At 43.1% G+C, this 20000-nt stretch overlaps 1 protein-coding gene across 1 annotated transcript in view; it reads left to right on the plus strand.

Moving 5' to 3' along the window:
* LOC143301941 (uncharacterized) overlaps nucleotides 1-20000 on the plus strand; it is a 155202-nt gene that overhangs the window by 15542 nt on the left and 119660 nt on the right. Inside the window, exons 6-13 of the mRNA XM_076616399.1 lie at nucleotides 887-1093; nucleotides 2017-2203; nucleotides 6137-6321; nucleotides 6565-6690; nucleotides 9812-9963; nucleotides 11896-11998; nucleotides 13393-13623; nucleotides 19798-20000. The exon at nucleotides 19798-20000 is cut by the window's right edge and continues 4 nt beyond it. Of these exons, the coding sequence (XP_076472514.1) occupies nucleotides 887-1093; nucleotides 2017-2203; nucleotides 6137-6321; nucleotides 6565-6690; nucleotides 9812-9963; nucleotides 11896-11998; nucleotides 13393-13623; nucleotides 19798-20000 (1394 nt within the window). The remainder of the gene's footprint in view (nucleotides 1-886; nucleotides 1094-2016; nucleotides 2204-6136; nucleotides 6322-6564; nucleotides 6691-9811; nucleotides 9964-11895; nucleotides 11999-13392; nucleotides 13624-19797) is intronic.

Here is a 20000-nt window from a genome sequence, read left to right on the forward strand (position 1 = left end):
ATCATGATGATAGAAATAAGAATAAGTGTAATGATAATAATACTACTACTCATAATAATAGTGTCATTTATTTTCAGTCTAATCTCATCATCAGTATCAGTATCAGTATCAGTAGCTCAAGGAGGCGTCACTGCGTTCGGACAAATCCATATATGCTACACCACATCTGCCAAGCAGATGCCTGACCAGCAGCGTAACCCAACGCGCTTAGTCAGGCCTTGAGAAAAAAAAAATCATAAAATAAAATAAAATAACAAAACAAAACAAACAAACAAAAGATAAATAAATAGATAAAGGAATAAAATAAAAAGAAATAAGTAAATAAATAAATAGATATCATCATCTTAGATGAACAGACTGTAAATAGATGGGCAATATCCACATTTCTTCCCCTCCACTGGCTGTGTGACTGACGGAGTTAACGTCCACGCCTTGATGTGAGCACTGCTCGTTCCGCCCTGAGGAGAAACATCGTGGATACTGCCAGTACATGAATAAACCAGTTTCAGTTTCAGTTTGAGTAGCTCAAGGAGGCGTCACCTCGTTGGGACAAATCCATAATTATACGCTACACCACATCTGCCAAGCAGATGCCTGACCAGCAGCGTAACCCAACGCGCTTAGTCAGGCCTTGAGGAGAAAAAAGAAAAAAAAGGGTGAATAAATAATAGATAAATACATAAAAAAAAGAACTACTACTACTAATAATAATATATATAAGGCGCAAAAACTTGATGAAGTCAAATATAAGCGTACATAAATAAATAAATAAATAATAATTAAGAAAAAAAAGAAGTAGTAATAATAATAATAATAATAATAATAAAAAAGACAAACAATGATGATAAATAAGCAAATCAACGAACGAAGAAGTGAACGCTTCCAGGAGGTCTTTTCCTCTCTGCGTCCTCACAACGAGAACATCCTGGAGTTCACGGGCTGTGCCGAGGTGACGGACGCCGTGCTGTCCGGGATGCGCGACCTCCCTTTCAACGTGCGGGACTCTGTGATCGGCGTTCGCCTGACGGGCTGCCACCTGGTGACCGACGCTGGGGTGGAGTTTCTGGCTGACTGCTTTCCTTCACTGAAGAAGGTGAGAAGGGAAAGGGGAGGCGATCTGGAGGCCATGTGGTATTTTATATATATATATATATATATATATAGCAGTAGTAGTAGTAGTAGTAGGCCTCCTTCGGTCATGGCTGACCATGGATAGAGTATACCCGACCTAATGTCTAATTGGGCTGTCTGCTTGGACCAAGCAGCGTCGCCTGTGACTGTAGAGACCGATGCGAGAGAGACAGTCTCTGTCGCAGTGGTCACATGTGTAAGCTGATGCTGGTCTGTCGGCTGCCGTCCCTTTTCTGTGAGCTCACTTTTCTGCTGCAGCAGCTGACAGTTTGTCCTCACCAATCCGTAGCTGATTCCTGATATATATATATATATGTGTGTGTGTGTGTGTGTGTAGGTCTGAGGCTGAGTGAGGTCCTTAGGGAAGCAGGAAACAGAGAAGGATGGAGGAAGAAGGTGTGGGGGATCTGGATTATGTGTGTTATATGATAATACAGCTGGCACAATAGTCGAGTGGTTAATGCGTCGGACTTTCAGTCTGAGGGTCCCAGGTTCGAATCTTGGTAACGGCGCCTGGTGGGTAAAGGGTGGAGATTTTTCCCTGATCTCCCAGGTCAACATATGTGCAGACCTGCTTAGTGGCTGAACTGAACCCCCTTCATGTGTATACGCATGCAGAAGATCAAAATAAGCACGATAATGAAATGAACATTTATGTGTGTTTAACCACCCACTCAGCTGTTGTGACCCGACCCCCCCCCCAACCCCGTACCCCCCCCCCCATACCCTCCCCCTCTCCACATCATGAATTTGAAGTGAATATGAACATATTTCCAGCTGATGCTGTCTGGTGCTGCTTTAACCGCTCAGCTGCCGTTCCATCCCCTCCCGCACCCCATCCCCCTCACACACCCCGCCCTGTCACGAATATTCATGTGTTTCCAGCTGACGCTGTCTGGGTGCCCGAGTGTGACGGAGGCGTCGCTGATGGTGGTGGGCAGGAAGTGTGGGTTCCTGGAGACGCTGGACGTGGTGGGCACCAGCGTGGCCCTGTTGCCCCGCAAGCTGTCCGACCTGATCCTGGTCACCGACTGCGCTCCCCTCGCCTCTCCCCTGCCCTCCGAGATGAAGGGTTAGAGAGCCTGCCAGATTCTTTGCTGTTTTTGGGGGTGGTTTTTTTTTTGTTTTTTTTTTTAAATGTTTGATTGACATGGTGTTGTCATGTGGAATAGTCTGTCATGAATAGGATTGTTGTTACATATGAAAATGTAACAAATACCCAGGCTCACACCTTCCGCTACCAGTTCCGATTAAGGGCAATAACGAAATCATTCTTGTCTTCCTTTCTTGCACAGTTATTCATTTATTCTTTTGGATATTTAGAAATGACAACCCCCCCCCCCCCCCCCCCACTTCCCACAACAAATATAATCACAAACACATACTTACCGTCAGCCTAATGCTTTCTCATTCAGTTCAATGCCTAACCCACTTCAAAAATTCCACATCACTCTAGATCTAGACATAACACTATAAAAGACGAGCTCAGACGAAGAACCAAAACTTACATTTTGAATCCTAAGGAGGGAGCCAGCTAAACAAAAGAACACATGGAGGGTTGCTGGTGCTCAACAGCCTGGCACTTCAAATTCCAGATACATTCATTCTACTTTCATCCTCGGCGTTCTCTCTACAGATTTCATGCTCGCATCTCTCTCTCTCTCTCTCAAACCAAAAAATGAAGTCGATCCGTTGACTCCTCATCCCATCTTCCAACTCTCCAGTCTGACCAATCAGAAGGGAGCACACAAAAACCGTGCAGTTTGCTTCCTGACATAGCCTTTATTGCCGAGTTTACCAGGGTCACAAGCACCATCAACTCTTTTCACTGCCAAGTTTCTGTGTGAAAAACAAAAACGCTCCCCAGCACCAAATATTTTTTTAGAACCGATGCTCTCAGTCACAGGCTTCGGTTCATGTCAAAACAACACCATGGACTTGTTCACTGCAAACTGGGTCAGGGGGCAAAGGTCAGTCATTGTTCTACTGGCGGGGATACTGGCTGTCTTCGTCATCATTGTCGACATCATCATATCATCATCATCATTATGATCTTATCATCATTACCATCATCGTCGTCATCGTCATCATCATCATTCATATCAACATCCTCCTCCTCCTCCTCATTATCACCATCATTATTATTCTGATCAACATCCTCCTCCTCATTATCACCATCATTATTATTCTGATCAACATCCTCCTCCTCATTATCACCATCATCATTATTCTGATCAACATCCTCCTCCTCGTTATCACCATCATTATTATTCTGATCAGCATTCTCCTCCTCGTTATCACCATCATTATTATTCTGATCAACATCCTCCTCCTCATTATCACCATCATTATTATTCTGATCAACATCCTCCTCGTTATCACCATCATTATTATTCTGATCAACATCCTCCTCGTCGTTATCACCATCATTATTATTCTGATCAACATCCTCCTCGTTATCACCATCATCATTATTCTGATCAACATCCTCCTCGTTATCACCATCATTATTATTCTGATCAACATCCTCCTCGTTATCACCATCATTATTATTCTGATCAACATCCTCCTCATTATCACCATCATTATTATTCTGATCAACATCCTCCTCATTATCACCATCATTATTATTCTGATCAACATCCTCCTCCTCATTATCACCATCATTATTATTCTGATCAACATCCTCCTCGTTATCACCATCATTATTATTCTGATCAACATCCTCCTCGTTATCACCATCATTATTATTCTGATCAACATCCTCCTCCTCATTATCACCATCATTATTATTCTGATCAACATCCTCCTCGTTATCACCATCATTATTATTCTGATCAACATCCTCCTCCTCGTTATCACCATCATTATTATTCTGATCAACATCCTCCTCCTCGTTATCACCATCATTATCATTCTGATCAACATCCTCCTCGTTATCACCATCATTATTATTCTGATCAACATCCTCCTCCTCGTTATCACCATCATTATCATTCTGATCAACATTCTCCTCCTCGTTATCACCATCATTATTATTCTGATCAACATCCTCCTCGTTATCACCATCATTATTATTCTGATCAACATCCTCCTCCTCGTTATCACCATCATTATCATTCTGATCAACATTCTCCTCCTCGTTATCACCATCATTATTATTCTGATCAACATCCTCCTCGTTATCACCATCATTATTATTCTGATCAACATCCTCCTCCTCGTTATCACCATCATTATCATTCTGATCAACATCCTCCTCGTTATCACCATCATTATTATTCTGATCAACATCCTCCTCGTTATCACCATCATTATCATTCTGATCAACATCCTCCTCGTTATCACCATCATTATTATTCTGATCAACATCCTCCTCGTTATCACCATCATTATTATTCTGATCAACATCCTCCTCCTCATTATCACCATCATTATTATTCTGATCAACATCCTCCTCCTCCTCATTATCACCATCATTATTATTCTGATCAACATCCTCCTCATTATCACCATCATTATTATTCTGATCAACATCCTCCTCATTATCACCATCATTATTATTCTGATCAACATCCTCCTCGTTATCACCATCATTATTATTCTGATCAACATCCTCCTCGTTATCACCATCATTATTATTCTGATCAACATTCTCCTCCTCGTTATCACCATCATTATTATTCTGATCAACATCCTCCTCGTTATCACCATCATTATTATTCTGATCAACATTCTCCTCCTCGTTATCACCATCATTATTATTCTGATCAACATTCTCCTCCTCGTTATCACCATCATTATTATTCTGATCAACATTCTCCTCCTCGTTATCACCATCATTATTATTCTGATCAACATCCTCCTCGTTATCACCATCATTATTATTCTGATCAACATCCTCCTCCTTCTCGTTATCACCATCATTATTATACTGATCAACATCCTCCTCGTTATCACCATCATTATTATTCTGATCAACATTCTCCTCGTTATCACCATCATTATTATTCTGATCAACATCCTCCTCCTCATTATCACCATCATCATTATTCTGATCAACATCCTCCTCGTTATCACCATCATTATTATTCTGATCAACATCCTCCTCGTTATCACCATCATTATTATTCTGATCAACATCCTCCTCCTCGTTATCACCATCATTATTATTCTGATCAACATCCTCCTCCTCGTTATCACCATCATTATTATTCTGATCAACATCCTCCTCCTCGTTATCACCATCATTATTATTCTGATCAACATCCTCCTCGTTATCACCATCATTATTATTCTGATCAACATCCTCCTCCTCCTCGTTATCACCATCATTATTATTCTGATCAACATCCTCCTCGTTATCACCATCATTATTATTCTGATCAACATCCTCCTCCTCGTTATCACCATCATTATTATTCTGATCAACATCCTCCTCCTCATTATCACCATCATCATTATTCTGATCAACATCCTCCTCGTTATCACCATCATTATTATTCTGATCAACATCCTTCTCCTCGTTATCACCAACGTTATTATTCTGATCAACATCCTCCTCCTCATTATCACCATCATCATTATTCTGATCAACATCCTCCTCGTTATCACCATCATTATTATTCTGATCAACATTCTCCTCGTTATCACCATCATTATTATTCTGATCAACATCCTCCTCATTATCACCATCATTATTATTCTGATCAACATCCTCTTCATTATCACCATCATTATTATTCTGATCAACATCCTCCTCCTCGTTATCACCATCATTATTATTCTGATCAACATTCTCCTCGTTATCACCATCATTATTATTCTGATCAACATCCTCCTCATTATCACCATCATTATTATTCTGATCAACATCCTCTTCATTATCACCATCATTATTATTCTGATCAACATCCTCCTCCTCGTTATCACGATCGTTATTACTCTGATCAACATCATCTGGATTTCTTTCACATCACTCCGAAACATCTTTTTGTCCCCTCAGCCCTGCCTCTGTCGTCGACCAACATGACAAAAGCCGTGGTGATCCGCCGTCAAGGGGAGAGCACCCTCAGCCCCCTGCGACTGCTGCAGGGACACAAGGAGGTTGCCGTGGCAACGCCCTTTGGCTTCAAACCCAACCTGAGCTGTGGCAAAGACGTGTTGCTGAATGTTGTTGAATGTAGCCAGGTGGGCTGGTCTTCTTCTTCTTCATTGTCTTCTTTTCGGTCTTCTGTATCTTCTTCTTCTTCTGTATCTTCTTCTGTATCTTCTCTTTTTTGGTCTTTTTCTACTCTTCTACTACTACTACTACTACTGCTACTACTATTACTTCTTCTTCTTCTCCTTCTTCTTCTTCTCCTTCTTCTTCTTCTGTATCATCTTCTGTATCTTCTTCTGTATCTTGATTTTTTTTTTTTTTTTGGTTTCCAGTTGACGATGGAGCTGTTTTGTCATGGATGGGGGGTGTACGTCATTCCTACGGAGCTTGCCGACAAGACCAAGATGGACATTGAGGCCAAAGCTATCCTCGCTGTCGTCCTGTCCGTGCTGCTTAAGGTCAGCCTATGTGTATCCGAATCAGAATCAGAAATTATTATCATTATTATGAGCATTTACGCCTAATCTTGAAAATTATTATTATTATAATGAGCATTTACGCCTAATCTTGAAAATAAGCCCTAGGCGTTTACAAATAGAACACATATGTAAATATCAAAAAGGAAAAATTAAACACAAGATACTAAACATTATCAAAAATTATTCACCCCCCCTTGCTCCCCCCCCCCCCCATCCCCCTCCACACACACAACACACACACAAAAGCACATGCACAGCACACACACACAAGTCATAGCACACAATCGTAAATAGTACACAATCAAAAATACAACCAACAATTTCTGAAACTATCAAAACTCACTCACTCACTGATCGTCATTTTAGTTCATACTGGAAAGGGATGAGCTGTTGAGAATTATTCAATCAGAAATCAATTGAGAAATCAATTCTAAATGTCAATTAGACCATAACAAGGTTCATAAGACACACATACAGAGTCATACTTACCACACACAAAGAGAGAGTTAACAATAGATACAATATAGAACAAGAAATTGAATTGGTACTCCATGCTATGACGATACTGGCAGCAGTTACAGACAAAAAACGTCCAAACATTCCTACAAGTTTGTCTTCCAGTATCAGCTGAATGAGTTTCATTAGTATTTGGAAAGTATTTTTTTGCTGAATTTTGTGTATGAATTCTTCTCTAATTTATTTGCATAGTTTGCAGTTATCTAAGAAATGATATTCATCCTCAATTGTTTGACATTGTCGCCATGGTCTCGTTTCTTTTGGGATGTTAACTCACTCAGTACGACCAGTCCTCTCTTCTCCTCCACACAGACCCCTTGGATGTCCAGTGGGTGTCTGAATGACCCAACCTTTAGCTTCCGTCGTCAGAATTGTGGTATTCTTTGTCAACTTTCACCCCTTCAGTGTAAGAGCCTTCCGCTTGTAATATTTTGATGATGGTAATTGGGGTGAAACGCTGTTAACGTCGTCTCTTTTGCCGTTCGTATGGAGAGAGTTAAAACATCTACCCTTTTCTAATGCGAGATCATGACAGGATGTTGTTAACCTCTGCAGTGCCCCATGATGTATACTTACGTCATCAACAATGCTTCATTTTTTTTTCACTTTATTTATATCTTAGCTTAGCCTTGTTGAAACTCACGTATGAGTTTGAGTTTCAGTTTGAGTAGCTCAAGGAGGCGTCACTGCATTCGGACAAATCCATATACGCTACACCACATCTGCCAAGCAGATGGCTGACCAGCAGCGTAAACCAACGCGCTTAGTCAGGCCTTGAGAAAAAAAAAATATATATATATGAAATATTTTTTTAAAATTTTAGATATGCTATATATATATATATATATATATATATATAGCATAACTGACAGTCCAAGTCTTCTGTGACACCACTTCATACCAGTGGGGGTAAAACTGACTCGGAAGGGGCCTCGACCCCAAATCAAGTTTGGCGGCTCTGGGGAAGGATCCTTATATGACGATGACAATATTTTTTTTTTATTCCCATAACTCTTTTGAGTCATAGGGAAACAAGGGAACATGACAAGATAAATACATTAAAAAAAAGAAGAAAAAAAAGAACTACTACTACTAATAATAAAATGTATGATCATGTATAAACTTGTAGCTATGATCGCATCCGTCACATATTCAGTATGTACGTGTATCAGCACTGGACTTTATATGAGATTTTCTTGTTGTCCTGTTCATCTATATCTGTGTTGTATTGTGACATGTTTCAAATGAAATACTGTTTAAACCAAAGTCCTGTTCATCTATATCTGTGTTGTATTGTGACATGTTTCAAATGAAATACTGTTTAAACCAAAGTCCTGTTCATCTATATCTGTGTTGTATTGTGACATGTTTCAAATGAAATACTGTTTAAACCAAAGTCCTGTTCATCTATATCTGTGTTGTATTGTGACATGTTTCAAATGAAATACTGTTTAAACCAAAGTCCTGTTCATCTATATCTGTGTTGTATTGTGACATGTTTCAAATGAAATACTGTTTAAACCAAAGTCCTGTTCATCTATATCTGTGTTGTATTGTGACATGTTTCAAATGAAATACTGTTTAAACCCAAAATGCTTCGCTGTTTGCCCCATGATGTGGGTGTGCGTCAGCATCATTTCAGGATTTTTCACTGTTACATTTTAAAAGTTGATGTGTCACCATCGAGAAATTTGATATGTCTGCTTTAATTATGTGATAGAAACAACAGCCAGTCATGCTCTGTATGATATTTTCTTGTATTGAAACATGGGTAAGCAAAAACCACAAGGATTATATCATACATGATCTTACTACAAACCCGATAACTCTCGTATCAAACATAAGTAAACAAAAACCACAAGGATTATATCATACATGATCTGACTACAAACCCGATAACTCTTGTATCAAACATAAGTAAACAAAAACCACAAGGATTATATCATACATGATCTTACTACAAACCTGATAACTCTCGTATCAAACATAAGTAAACAAAAACCACAAGGATTATATCATACATGATCTTACTACAAACCCGATAACTCTCGTATCAAACATAAGTAAACAAAAACCACAAGGATTATATCATACATGATCTTACTACAAACCCGATAACTCTCGTATCAAACATAAGTAAACAAAAACCACAAGGATTATATCATACATGATCTTACTACAAACCTGATAACTCTCGTATCAAACATAAGTAAACAAAAACCACAAGGATTATATCATACATGATCTTACTACAAACCCGATAACTCTCGTATCAAACATAAGTAAACAAAAACCACAAGGATTATATCATACATGATCTTACTACAAACCCGATAACTCTCGTATCAAACATAAGTAAACAAAAAACACAAGGATTATAATCATACACGATCGTAAGCGCTCGCACAAAATAAATGAGAGATCGTACACAATCTAACTACAAACCTGATGACTCTCATATTAAAACGTAAGTAAACAAAAACCCAAGGGTTATAATCCTACACGATGGTTAGTGCTGGCACAAAACAACAAAGGAAAACAGCACACTACAGACACTGACTGGTGTTGTTGTTGTGGGTGACAGGCTGGCAGGGGCACGTTTGTGGTGCTGGGCATGCACACGTCCAAGTCGGGCATCGTGCCCGCGGCCGTGCTTGTGGAGAAGGTGCAGGAGATGGCACAGGCCCTGGTCTCCACCCGGAAGATGAAGCAGTCCTTTTCCGCTCACCCGGACAGGTGAGCGATGGATGGATGGATGTGGATACTTAATACAGTGCCTGACGGGCGCAATAGCCGAGTGGTTAAAGTGTTGGACTTTCAATCTGAGGGTCCCGGGGTTCGAATCTCAGTAACGGCGCCTGGTTGGTAAAGGGTGGAGGTTTTCCCGATCTCCCAGGTCAACATGTGTGCAGACCTGCTTGTGCATGAACCCCCTTCATGTGTTTACACAAGCAGACGGTTACATACTGCATGTTAAGGATCCTGTAATCCATGTCAGCGTTCGGTGGGTTATGGAAACAAGAACATACCCAGCATGCACACCCTCCGAAAACGGAGTATGGCTGCCTACATGGCGGGGTAAAAACGGTCATACATGTAAAAGCCCACTCGTGTGCATACGAGTGAATGTGGGAGTTGCGGCCCACGAACAAAGAAGAAGAAGAAGACTCTTTGGTGACAGACCAAGCTCTAAGCGATTTAGAAATGCATTCGCTTGACAGGCTGTCTACCTGGGTAGAGCTGACTGACAGCTGCCACTGGGCGCTCATCATTTGTTTCCTGTGTCAGGTTTCAGTCATGCATACACACACACACACACACACAGAGATATGTGACATTTTTCCGATGCAGTCTTCTCCATTTTTGCCCAGTTTGGTATGGGTGTGCATGCTGGCTATGTTCTTGTTTCCATAACCCACTGAACGCTGACATGGATCACAGGATCTTTACCGTGCATATTTGATCTTCTGTGCGCGTATACACATGGAAGGAGTTCGGGTACTAGCAGGTCTGCACATACGTTGACCTGGGAGATGGGGGAAAAAATCTCCACCCCTTTACCAAGCAGGTGGGACAGGGATCGAACTCGGGAAACTCAGGTGGGGATCCAGAGCTGTAAACCATTCAACCACCGCACCAAGGGGCCGTGTGGACATGAGTGGTGCACTTTCAGTTTCAGTAGCTCAAGGAGGCGTCACTGCGTTGGGACAAATCCATGTACGCTACGCCACATCTGCCAAGCAGATGCCTGACCAGCAGCATAACCCACACACACTTAGTCAGGCCTTGAGGAAAAAAAAGTAGATATATAATAGATAAATACATAACAATAGAACTACTACTACTAATAATGATATGTATAAGGCGCAAAAACTTGATGAAGTCAACTATATGCGTACAAAAAAAACAACAAAAAACAAAAAACAAAAAAACAAAAAACTAACTAAATAAATAAATCTCCTAGAAGAGTTCCATTGTCATTGACGACATGACAGCTGTTAACTGAAAAATGATTTAGAAAAAAGAAGTAATACCCCCCTGCATCCCCCCCCCCTTCTCTCCCCCAAAAACAAAACAAAACAAACAAACAAACAAGTGGTGCAGATTTTTGTTGCTTGATTTTATTGACACGCTTCTTTTTTTTTTTTTTTTCTTTTTTGGAGGGTGGGGTGGGGTGGGGATGGGGGGGGGGGTGGGGGGGTGCCCTTAGAATTTGGAACATTTTGCTTTTCTGTATTTGGATGACGATGAGTGATGATAGGGGGGTTGGGTTGGGGGTTGCGTGGGGGTGGCGATGAAGGTGCTGTTACAGTGATCAGTTCAGTCACATTTCACTCACAGCGCTCGCTTTGCCCAAGTCCGCACAACACACAACGTTTGGTTTTTTTTTGGGGTTGTTTTTTTTTTTTTTAACTCTCTCCATACGAACGGCGAAAGAGACGACGTTAACAGCATTTCACCCCAATTACAACCATCAAAATATTACAAGCGGAAGGCTCTTACACTGAAGAGGTGAATGTTGACAAAGAATACCACAATTCTGACGACGGAAGCTAAAGGCTGGGTCATAGAGACACCCACTGGACATCCGAGGGGTCTGTGTAGAGGAGAAGAGAGGACTGGCCGTACTGAGTGAGTTAAAATATTTTTTGATCTAACTGTGGGCAGTCTGGCCAGCCAGCTGGAGGTGGATCAGATGGAGCGACTCAAACTGCGAGTCAAGGAACTCAGTGTGACCTCTCTGGAGGTGAACGTGGACGAAGCGGAGAAGGTGAGGAGGGGGGAGGGGGAGAGGGGGTGTAGTGGTGTTGGCAGGACGGAGGTGTGCGGAGGTGGCTGTTGTCTTGATACTGCCATACACTGTACACTGTTGTCTTGATACTACCATACAGACACACACACCTTTGTGGGCATGTGAAACGCATTGACGTATAATTTCTTTGATGATTTTGGGGTTTTTTTTTTGGTTTTGTTTTTGAGTCGTCTTACGCACTCACGCGCGTGCACACACACACACACTCTCTCTCTCTCTCTTTCTCTCTCTTTCTGTGTCTTTTACACACACACACACATTTTCTCTCTCTTTCTCGCTCTCTTTCTCGCTCTCTTTCTCGCTCTCTTTCTCTCTCTCTCTCTCCCCCTCCCCGTGTGTCTCACACATGCACAAGCACACAAACATGCACACACACACACAAAGACACACACACACACACACTCTCTCTCTCTCTCTCTCTCTCTCTCTCTCTTTCTCTCTGTCTGTCTCACACATGCACAAGCACACAAACATGCACACACAGACACACACACGCACACACACACACACACAAAGACACACACACACAAAGACACACACACACACACACACACACACACACACACACACACACACACACACACACCATCTCTCTCACACTCAACACTCACCACCGCCATCATCATCATCATCATCAGTATCGTTTTAACAATCATCTTCATTATGATTGATCAATACTGTTGTAAAAAAAATGTCCATGATTGCAGAATTCTCATGATTTGTCCTGACATCCCCACACCCACACCCCCAATTCCCCCCTCCACCCCCACCAACTACTGTTATCATCATCACCATTTTAATAATCATTACGGTTATGATTGATTAGTACTGTTGTTAAAAAAAAAAATGTTCCATGATTGCAAATTCCTCATGATTCGTCTCCCCTCCCCCCCCCCCACTCCCCACCCACACACATCCACCCCCACCCCCACCACCCCCCCCACAACCCTACACCCACCCACTGCACCCAAACCCTACACCCATCCACCACCCCCACACCCCTACACCCCCCACACCCCTACCCCCACCCACCACCCCCACACCCACCCACCACCCCCATACCCATCCACCACCCCTACACCCCCACACCCTTACACCCCCACACCCCTACACCCATCCACCACCCTGACACCCCTACACCCATCCACCACCTCCACACCCTTACCCCCCACAACCCTACACCCCCATGCCCCTACACCCATCCACCACACCCCCACACCCCTACACCCATCCACCACCCCCACACCCTTACACTCCCACCCCCTCACACCCCTACACCCCTCCACCACCCCCACACCCCTACACCCATCCACCACCACCACCCCCACACATCCACACACCCTTCCCCACAGGCAAGCACGAAGCTGAAGGAGCTCCTGGCAGCAGAGGCCGGTAAGAACCCAGAGTCCAGAGAGCCGTGCCAGGCCCTGGGCGAAGCGGTCAAGGGCTTCCCGGACAAGGTGGGCAAGGACCTGAAGGCCGGCATCCACACCCTGGACAGGGCCGCCTCGGTCCTCCTTCAGGGGTCCGCGTTCCAGTCTCCGCTGGAGGCGCAAGGGGCGGTGCTGTACTTGACCAAGATGGTAAATGATTACATCGCTCTGTGTGTGTGTGTGTGTGTGTGTTGGGGGGGGGGGGGGGGGGGCTGGGGTGGTGGTGGTGGGGGGGGTTGTTACGCTGCATTGTGTTGTGTGTGTATTGTGATGGACTGTACTGTACTATACTTAACCGCATCATATTTTACTTTTATGTATTGTACTTTATTGTATTTTACTTGGTGGTACTGTAGTGTAGTGTACTGTACTATACTTTACCCCTTCATATTTTCCTTTAATGTATTGCACTTTATTGTATTTCACTATGTAGTATGGTATGGTATGGTATGATATGGTATTGTATGGTATGGTATGGTGTGGTATGGTATGGTATGGTATGGTGTGGTATGGTATGGTATGGTGTGGTATGGTATGGTATGGTATGGTATGGTATGGTATGGTGTGGTATGGTGTGGTATGGTATGGTATGGTGTGGTGTGGTATGGTGTGGTATGGTATGGTATGGTGTGGTATGGTGTGGTATGGTATGGTATGGTATGGTATGGTATGGTGTGGTATGGTGTGGTATGGTATGGTATGGTGTGGTGTGGTGTGGTATGGTATGGTATGGTGTGGTATGGTGTGGTGTGGTATGGTGTGGTATGGTGTGGTGTGGTATGGTGTGGTGTGGTGTGGTATGGTATGGTATGGTATGGTGTGGTGTGGTATGGTGTGGTATGGTGTGGTGTGGTATGGTGTGGTGTGGTGTGGTATGGTATGGTATGGTATGGTGTGGTGTGGTATGGTGTGGTATGGTATGGTGTGGTATGGTATGGTATGGTATGGTATGGTATGGTATGGTGTGGTATGGTGTGGTGTGGTATGGTATGGTGTGGTGTGGTGTGGTGTGGTATGGTATGGGGTGGTGTCGTATGGTATGGTGTGGTATTGTATGGTATGGTATGGTATGGTATGGTATGGTGTGGTATGGTGTGGTATGGTGTGGTGTGGTATGGTATGGTGTGGTATGGTGTGGTATGGTATGGTATGGTATGGTGTGGTGTGGTATGGTATGGTGTGGTATGGTGTGGTGTGGTATGGTGTGGTGTGGTATGGTGTGGTATGGTGTGGTATGGTGTGGTGTGGTATGGTATGGTGTGGTGTGGTATGGTATGGTGTGGTATGGTATGGTGTGGTATGGTATGGTGTGGTATGGTGTGGTATGGTATGGTGTGGTATGGTATGGTATGGTGTGGTGTGGTGTGGTATGGTGTGGTATGGTATGGTATGGTGTGGTATGGTATGGTGTGGTATGGTGTGGTATGGTATGGTATGGTATGGTATGGTGTGGTATGGTGTGGTATGGTGTGGTGTGGTATTGTGTGGTGTGGTATGGTATGGTATGGTATTGTGTGGTGTGGTATGGTATGGTATGGTATTGTGTGGTGTGGTATGGTGTGGTATTGTGGTGTGTATGGTATGGTATGGGTGGTGTGGTATGGTATGGTATGGTGTGGTATGGTATGGTATGGTAGGTATGGTGTGGTATGGTATGGTGTGGTAGTGGTATGGTGTGGTATGGTATGGTATGGTGTGGTATGGTAGGTGGTATGGTATGGTAGTGGTGTGGTAAGGTATGGTGTGGTATGGTATGGTATGGTATGGTGTGGTTTGGTATGGTATGGTATGGTATGGGTATGGTGTGTTATGGTGTGGTATGGTATGGTGTGGTATGGTATGTGTGGTATGGTATGGTATGGTGTGGTATGGGGTGGTATGGGTGTATGGTGTGGTATGGTATGGTATGGGGTGGTATGGGGGTGGTATGGGTGGTATGGTATGGTTGGTATGGTGTGGTATGGTTGGGTGGTATGGGGATGGGTGTGGGTTGGTATGTATGGTATGGTGTGGTATGGTATGGTATGGGGTGGTATGGTATGGTGTGGTATGGTATGGTATGGTATTGGTGTGGTATTGGTATGGTATGGTGTGGTATGGTATGGTATGTGGATGGTATGGTGGTAGTGGTATGGTGTGGTATGGGTGTTGGTGTGGTGGTATGGTATGGTATGGTTGGTGGTATGGTATGGTGGTATGGTATGGTGTGGTATGTGGTATGGTATGGTGTGGTATGGTATGGTTATGGTTGTATTGGTGTGGTGTATGGTTGGTATGGGTGGTGTTTTGGTATGGTATGGGTGGTATGGTATGGTTATGGTGTGTGGTATGGGATGGTATGGTATGTGGTTATGGGTGGTATGGGGGTGTTGGTGTGGTATGGTAGGAATGATGGTATGGTATGTGTATGGTGGTATGGTATAATGGTTGGGTGTGGTATGGTATGTGGTGTGGTATGGTGGGTGGGTGATGGTATTGGGTATGGTTGGTTGGTGGTGTGGTGTTTGGTATGTATGTGTGTATTGGTGTGGTGTGGTATGTGTATTGAGTGTAGTGTGGTATGAGGTAGTGTATGTGGTGGTATGGTATGGTGTGGTATGGTATGGTATGGTATGGTGTGGTATGGTATGGTATGGTATGGTGTGGTGTGGTGTGGTGTGGTATGGTATGGTATGGTATGGTGTGGTGTGGTATGGTGTGGTATGGTATGGTATGGTGTGGTATGGTGTGGTATGGTGTGGTATGGTGTGGTATGGGGTGGTATGGGGTGGTATCGTATGGTGTGGTATGGTGTGGTATGGTATGGTGTGGTATGGTATGGTATGGTGTGGTGTGGTATGGTGTGGTATGGTGTGGTATGGAAAAATACAAAAAAGGGTGGTGCTCTCAGTGTTAGTGTTAGTAGGGGAGAGCAGCCTTCATTTCACACACATAGAAATTTGTTGTGATGAAAGAGCAATACAACCCAACGCAATGCAACACGATACAATACAATACGATACATCACAATACAATACAACACAATACAATACAATACAGTGCAATACAATATGATACAATACAATACAATATGATACAATACGATACAACACAAAACAATACAACACAATGCAATACGGTACAACACAACACAACACAACACAGCACAGTATAACACAACACAACACAACACAGCACAGCACAGCACAGCACAGTATAACACAACACAGTGCAACACAACACAATACAATGCAACACAACACAGTGCAACACAACACAATACAATGCAACACAACACAACACAACACAGCACAGCACAGCACAGCACAGTATAACACAACACAACACAACACAACACAACACAACACAACACAGTGCAACACAGCACAATACAACACAACACAACACAACACAGTGTAACACAACACAATGCAACACAACACAACACAACACAACACAACACAGCACAGTATAACACAACACAACACAACACAACACAACACAACACAACACAGTGCAACACAACACAACGCAACACAACACAACACAACACAGTATAACACAATACAACACACCACACCACAACACAACACAACACAGCACAGTGCAACACAACACAACACAACACAACACAGTGCAACACAACACAGTGCAACACAACACAACACAACACAACACAGTGCAACACAACACAACACAACACAACACAGTGCAACACAACACAACACAACACAACACAACACAGCACAGCACAGTGCAACACAGCACAGTGCAACACAACACAACACAACACAACACAACACAGTGCAACACAACACAATACAACACAACACAACACAACACAGTGCAACACAACACAACGCAACACAACGCAACACAACACAACACAGTATAACACAATACAACACACCACACCACACCACAACACAACACAACACAACACAACACAACACAACACAGCACAGTGCAACACAACACAACACAACACAACACAGTGCAACACAACACAACACAACACAGTGCAACACAACACAACACAACACAACACAACACAACACAGTGCAACACAACACAACACAACACAACACAACACAACACAGCACAACACAGTATAACACAATACAACACACCACACCACACCACAACACAACACAACACAACACAACACAACACAACACAACACAGCACAGTGCAACACAACACAACACAACACAACACAGTGCAACACAACACAACACAACACAACACAACACAACACAACACAGTGCAACACAACACAACACAACACAACACAACACAGCACAACACAGTATAACACAATACAACACAACACAACACAACACAGCACAGCACAGTGCAACACAACACAGTGCAACACAACACAGTGCAACACAACACAGTGCAACACAACACAACACAACACAACACAACACAACACAACACAGTGCAACACAACACAACACAACACAACACAACACAACGCAACACAACACAGTGCAACACAACACAGTGCAACACAACACAGTGCAACACAACACAACACAACACAGTGCAACACAACACAGTGCAACACAACACAGTGCAACACAACACAGTGCAACACAACACAACACAACACAACACAACACAACACAGCACAGCACAGTGCAACACAGCACAGTGCAACACAACACAGTGCAACACAACACAACACAACACAACACAACACAACACAACACAACACAGTGCAACACAACACAACACAACACAACACAACACAACACAACACAACACAACACAACACAGTGCAACACAACACAACACAGTGCAACACAATACAACACAACACAATGCAATACGGTACAACAGAACACAACACAACACAACACAACACAACACAACACAACACAACACAACACAATACAACACAACACAACACAACACAGCACAGTATAACACAACACAACACAACAAGGAAGTAAGTAAGGACACAGGACAAACAAAACCATCGTGTCACGCAGTAGAAGACATATGTCATGGCAGTGCACGACTGCTCAGTGTTTCTGGCAAGCATTGAGAAATGTCATGAAGGAAAGACGTCCAAACATTGAAAATTTACGCGCAGCGTAGCCATCAGTCATATTTGGACCTGACGAAAATATAGTCACTGATTCCACCTTATATTTCATCTTATTGTTTGCCAAGCAATGCGTGTACCAATGCCAGTTAAACTAAACTGTGCCTGTTCTGTAAGGTTTTAACGATAAACTGAAATACAGATACGTAGTCGAAGAATATGTAGTCCGAAAAAATTTAACTCATAATGATTTTTTATCACTAGATGGTTTCCATGTAAAACCCTATTTATTGATACAAATTAAAGTGAGGGTTATATGTTAACTGCATGATGCACAATTACAATATTAATTTAGATCTATTCTATATTTCAGATCACAGTACAAGATGACATATAGTCTAATGACAACGTAAATGGCAACCCTCAGTTCATCGAGCTTATCTTCTTCTTCGTTCATGGGCTGCAACTCTCACTTTCACTCTATGTACATGAGTGGGCTTTTATGTGTATGACTGTTTTTTAACCCACCATATAGGCAGCCATACTCCGTTTACGGGGGTGTGCATGCTGGGTATGTTCTTGTTTCCATAACCCACTGAATGCTGACATGGATTACAGGATCTTTAATGTGCATATTTGATCTTCTGCTTGCCGTATACACACGAAGGGGGTTCAGGCACAAGCAGGTCTGCACATATGTTGAGCTGGGAGATCGGAAAAATATCTCCACCAGGCGCCGTTACCGAGATTCGAACCCGGGACCATTAGATTGAAAGTCCAACCGCTTTAATCACTCAGCTGTTTCGCCCGTCATCAAGCTTATCAAATTCCAGGTGTTTATGTGTATGTATATGTTTATATGTTTATGATTATAGTGGAATTGTGCCCAACACTCAGCTTGTATTACAGATTGACATAAGAGAACTGTATTATCGATGGTTTCTCCATTGCAATGGGAAATCATTTGCAGCTTAGTCTTTTGTGAAGGACTGTGACTCTCAAACTTGGAGGCAAAATTGTACTGGCTCTTAGTGCTACAGTCTTTGGGGCTAGATGGCCTTTGGGAACCATCCCAACGCTGACTGTCCTAAAACCCTCTTGGCCGAGAGAGTGGGGATGTAACTTGAGCAAGACACTCTCCACTATAATCAAATTCTGGCCCCGATAGTTGGGACAGCAGTAACCTCCCCTGCTGTTCTGATGGTTGTAGTCGAACATGACGGACTATCATACAATAATTGTGTGTGTAAAAAAAAAAAAGAAAAAAAAAAGAAAATCGTGTCACACAGGGCAAGCTGTGCTCCTACACACAAGCGGACGGGAGGGACGTTTACCTCAGCACCTCTTTCCTGTGTCAAGTCCTCTCGGCCCTGATGGACCCGCCCCCAAGGTCGCGCAACGACACCAAGGACATCGCCCTGTCCGACGACGCTCTGGTCATGACCTCGGAGGAACTGGCGGAGAGAGCCACCAAGGCCAAGGTCACCGCAGA

Source organism: Babylonia areolata, chromosome 28 (genome assembly GCF_041734735.1).
Source record: "Babylonia areolata isolate BAREFJ2019XMU chromosome 28, ASM4173473v1, whole genome shotgun sequence".
Taxonomy (NCBI): domain Eukaryota; kingdom Metazoa; phylum Mollusca; class Gastropoda; order Neogastropoda; family Buccinidae; genus Babylonia; species Babylonia areolata.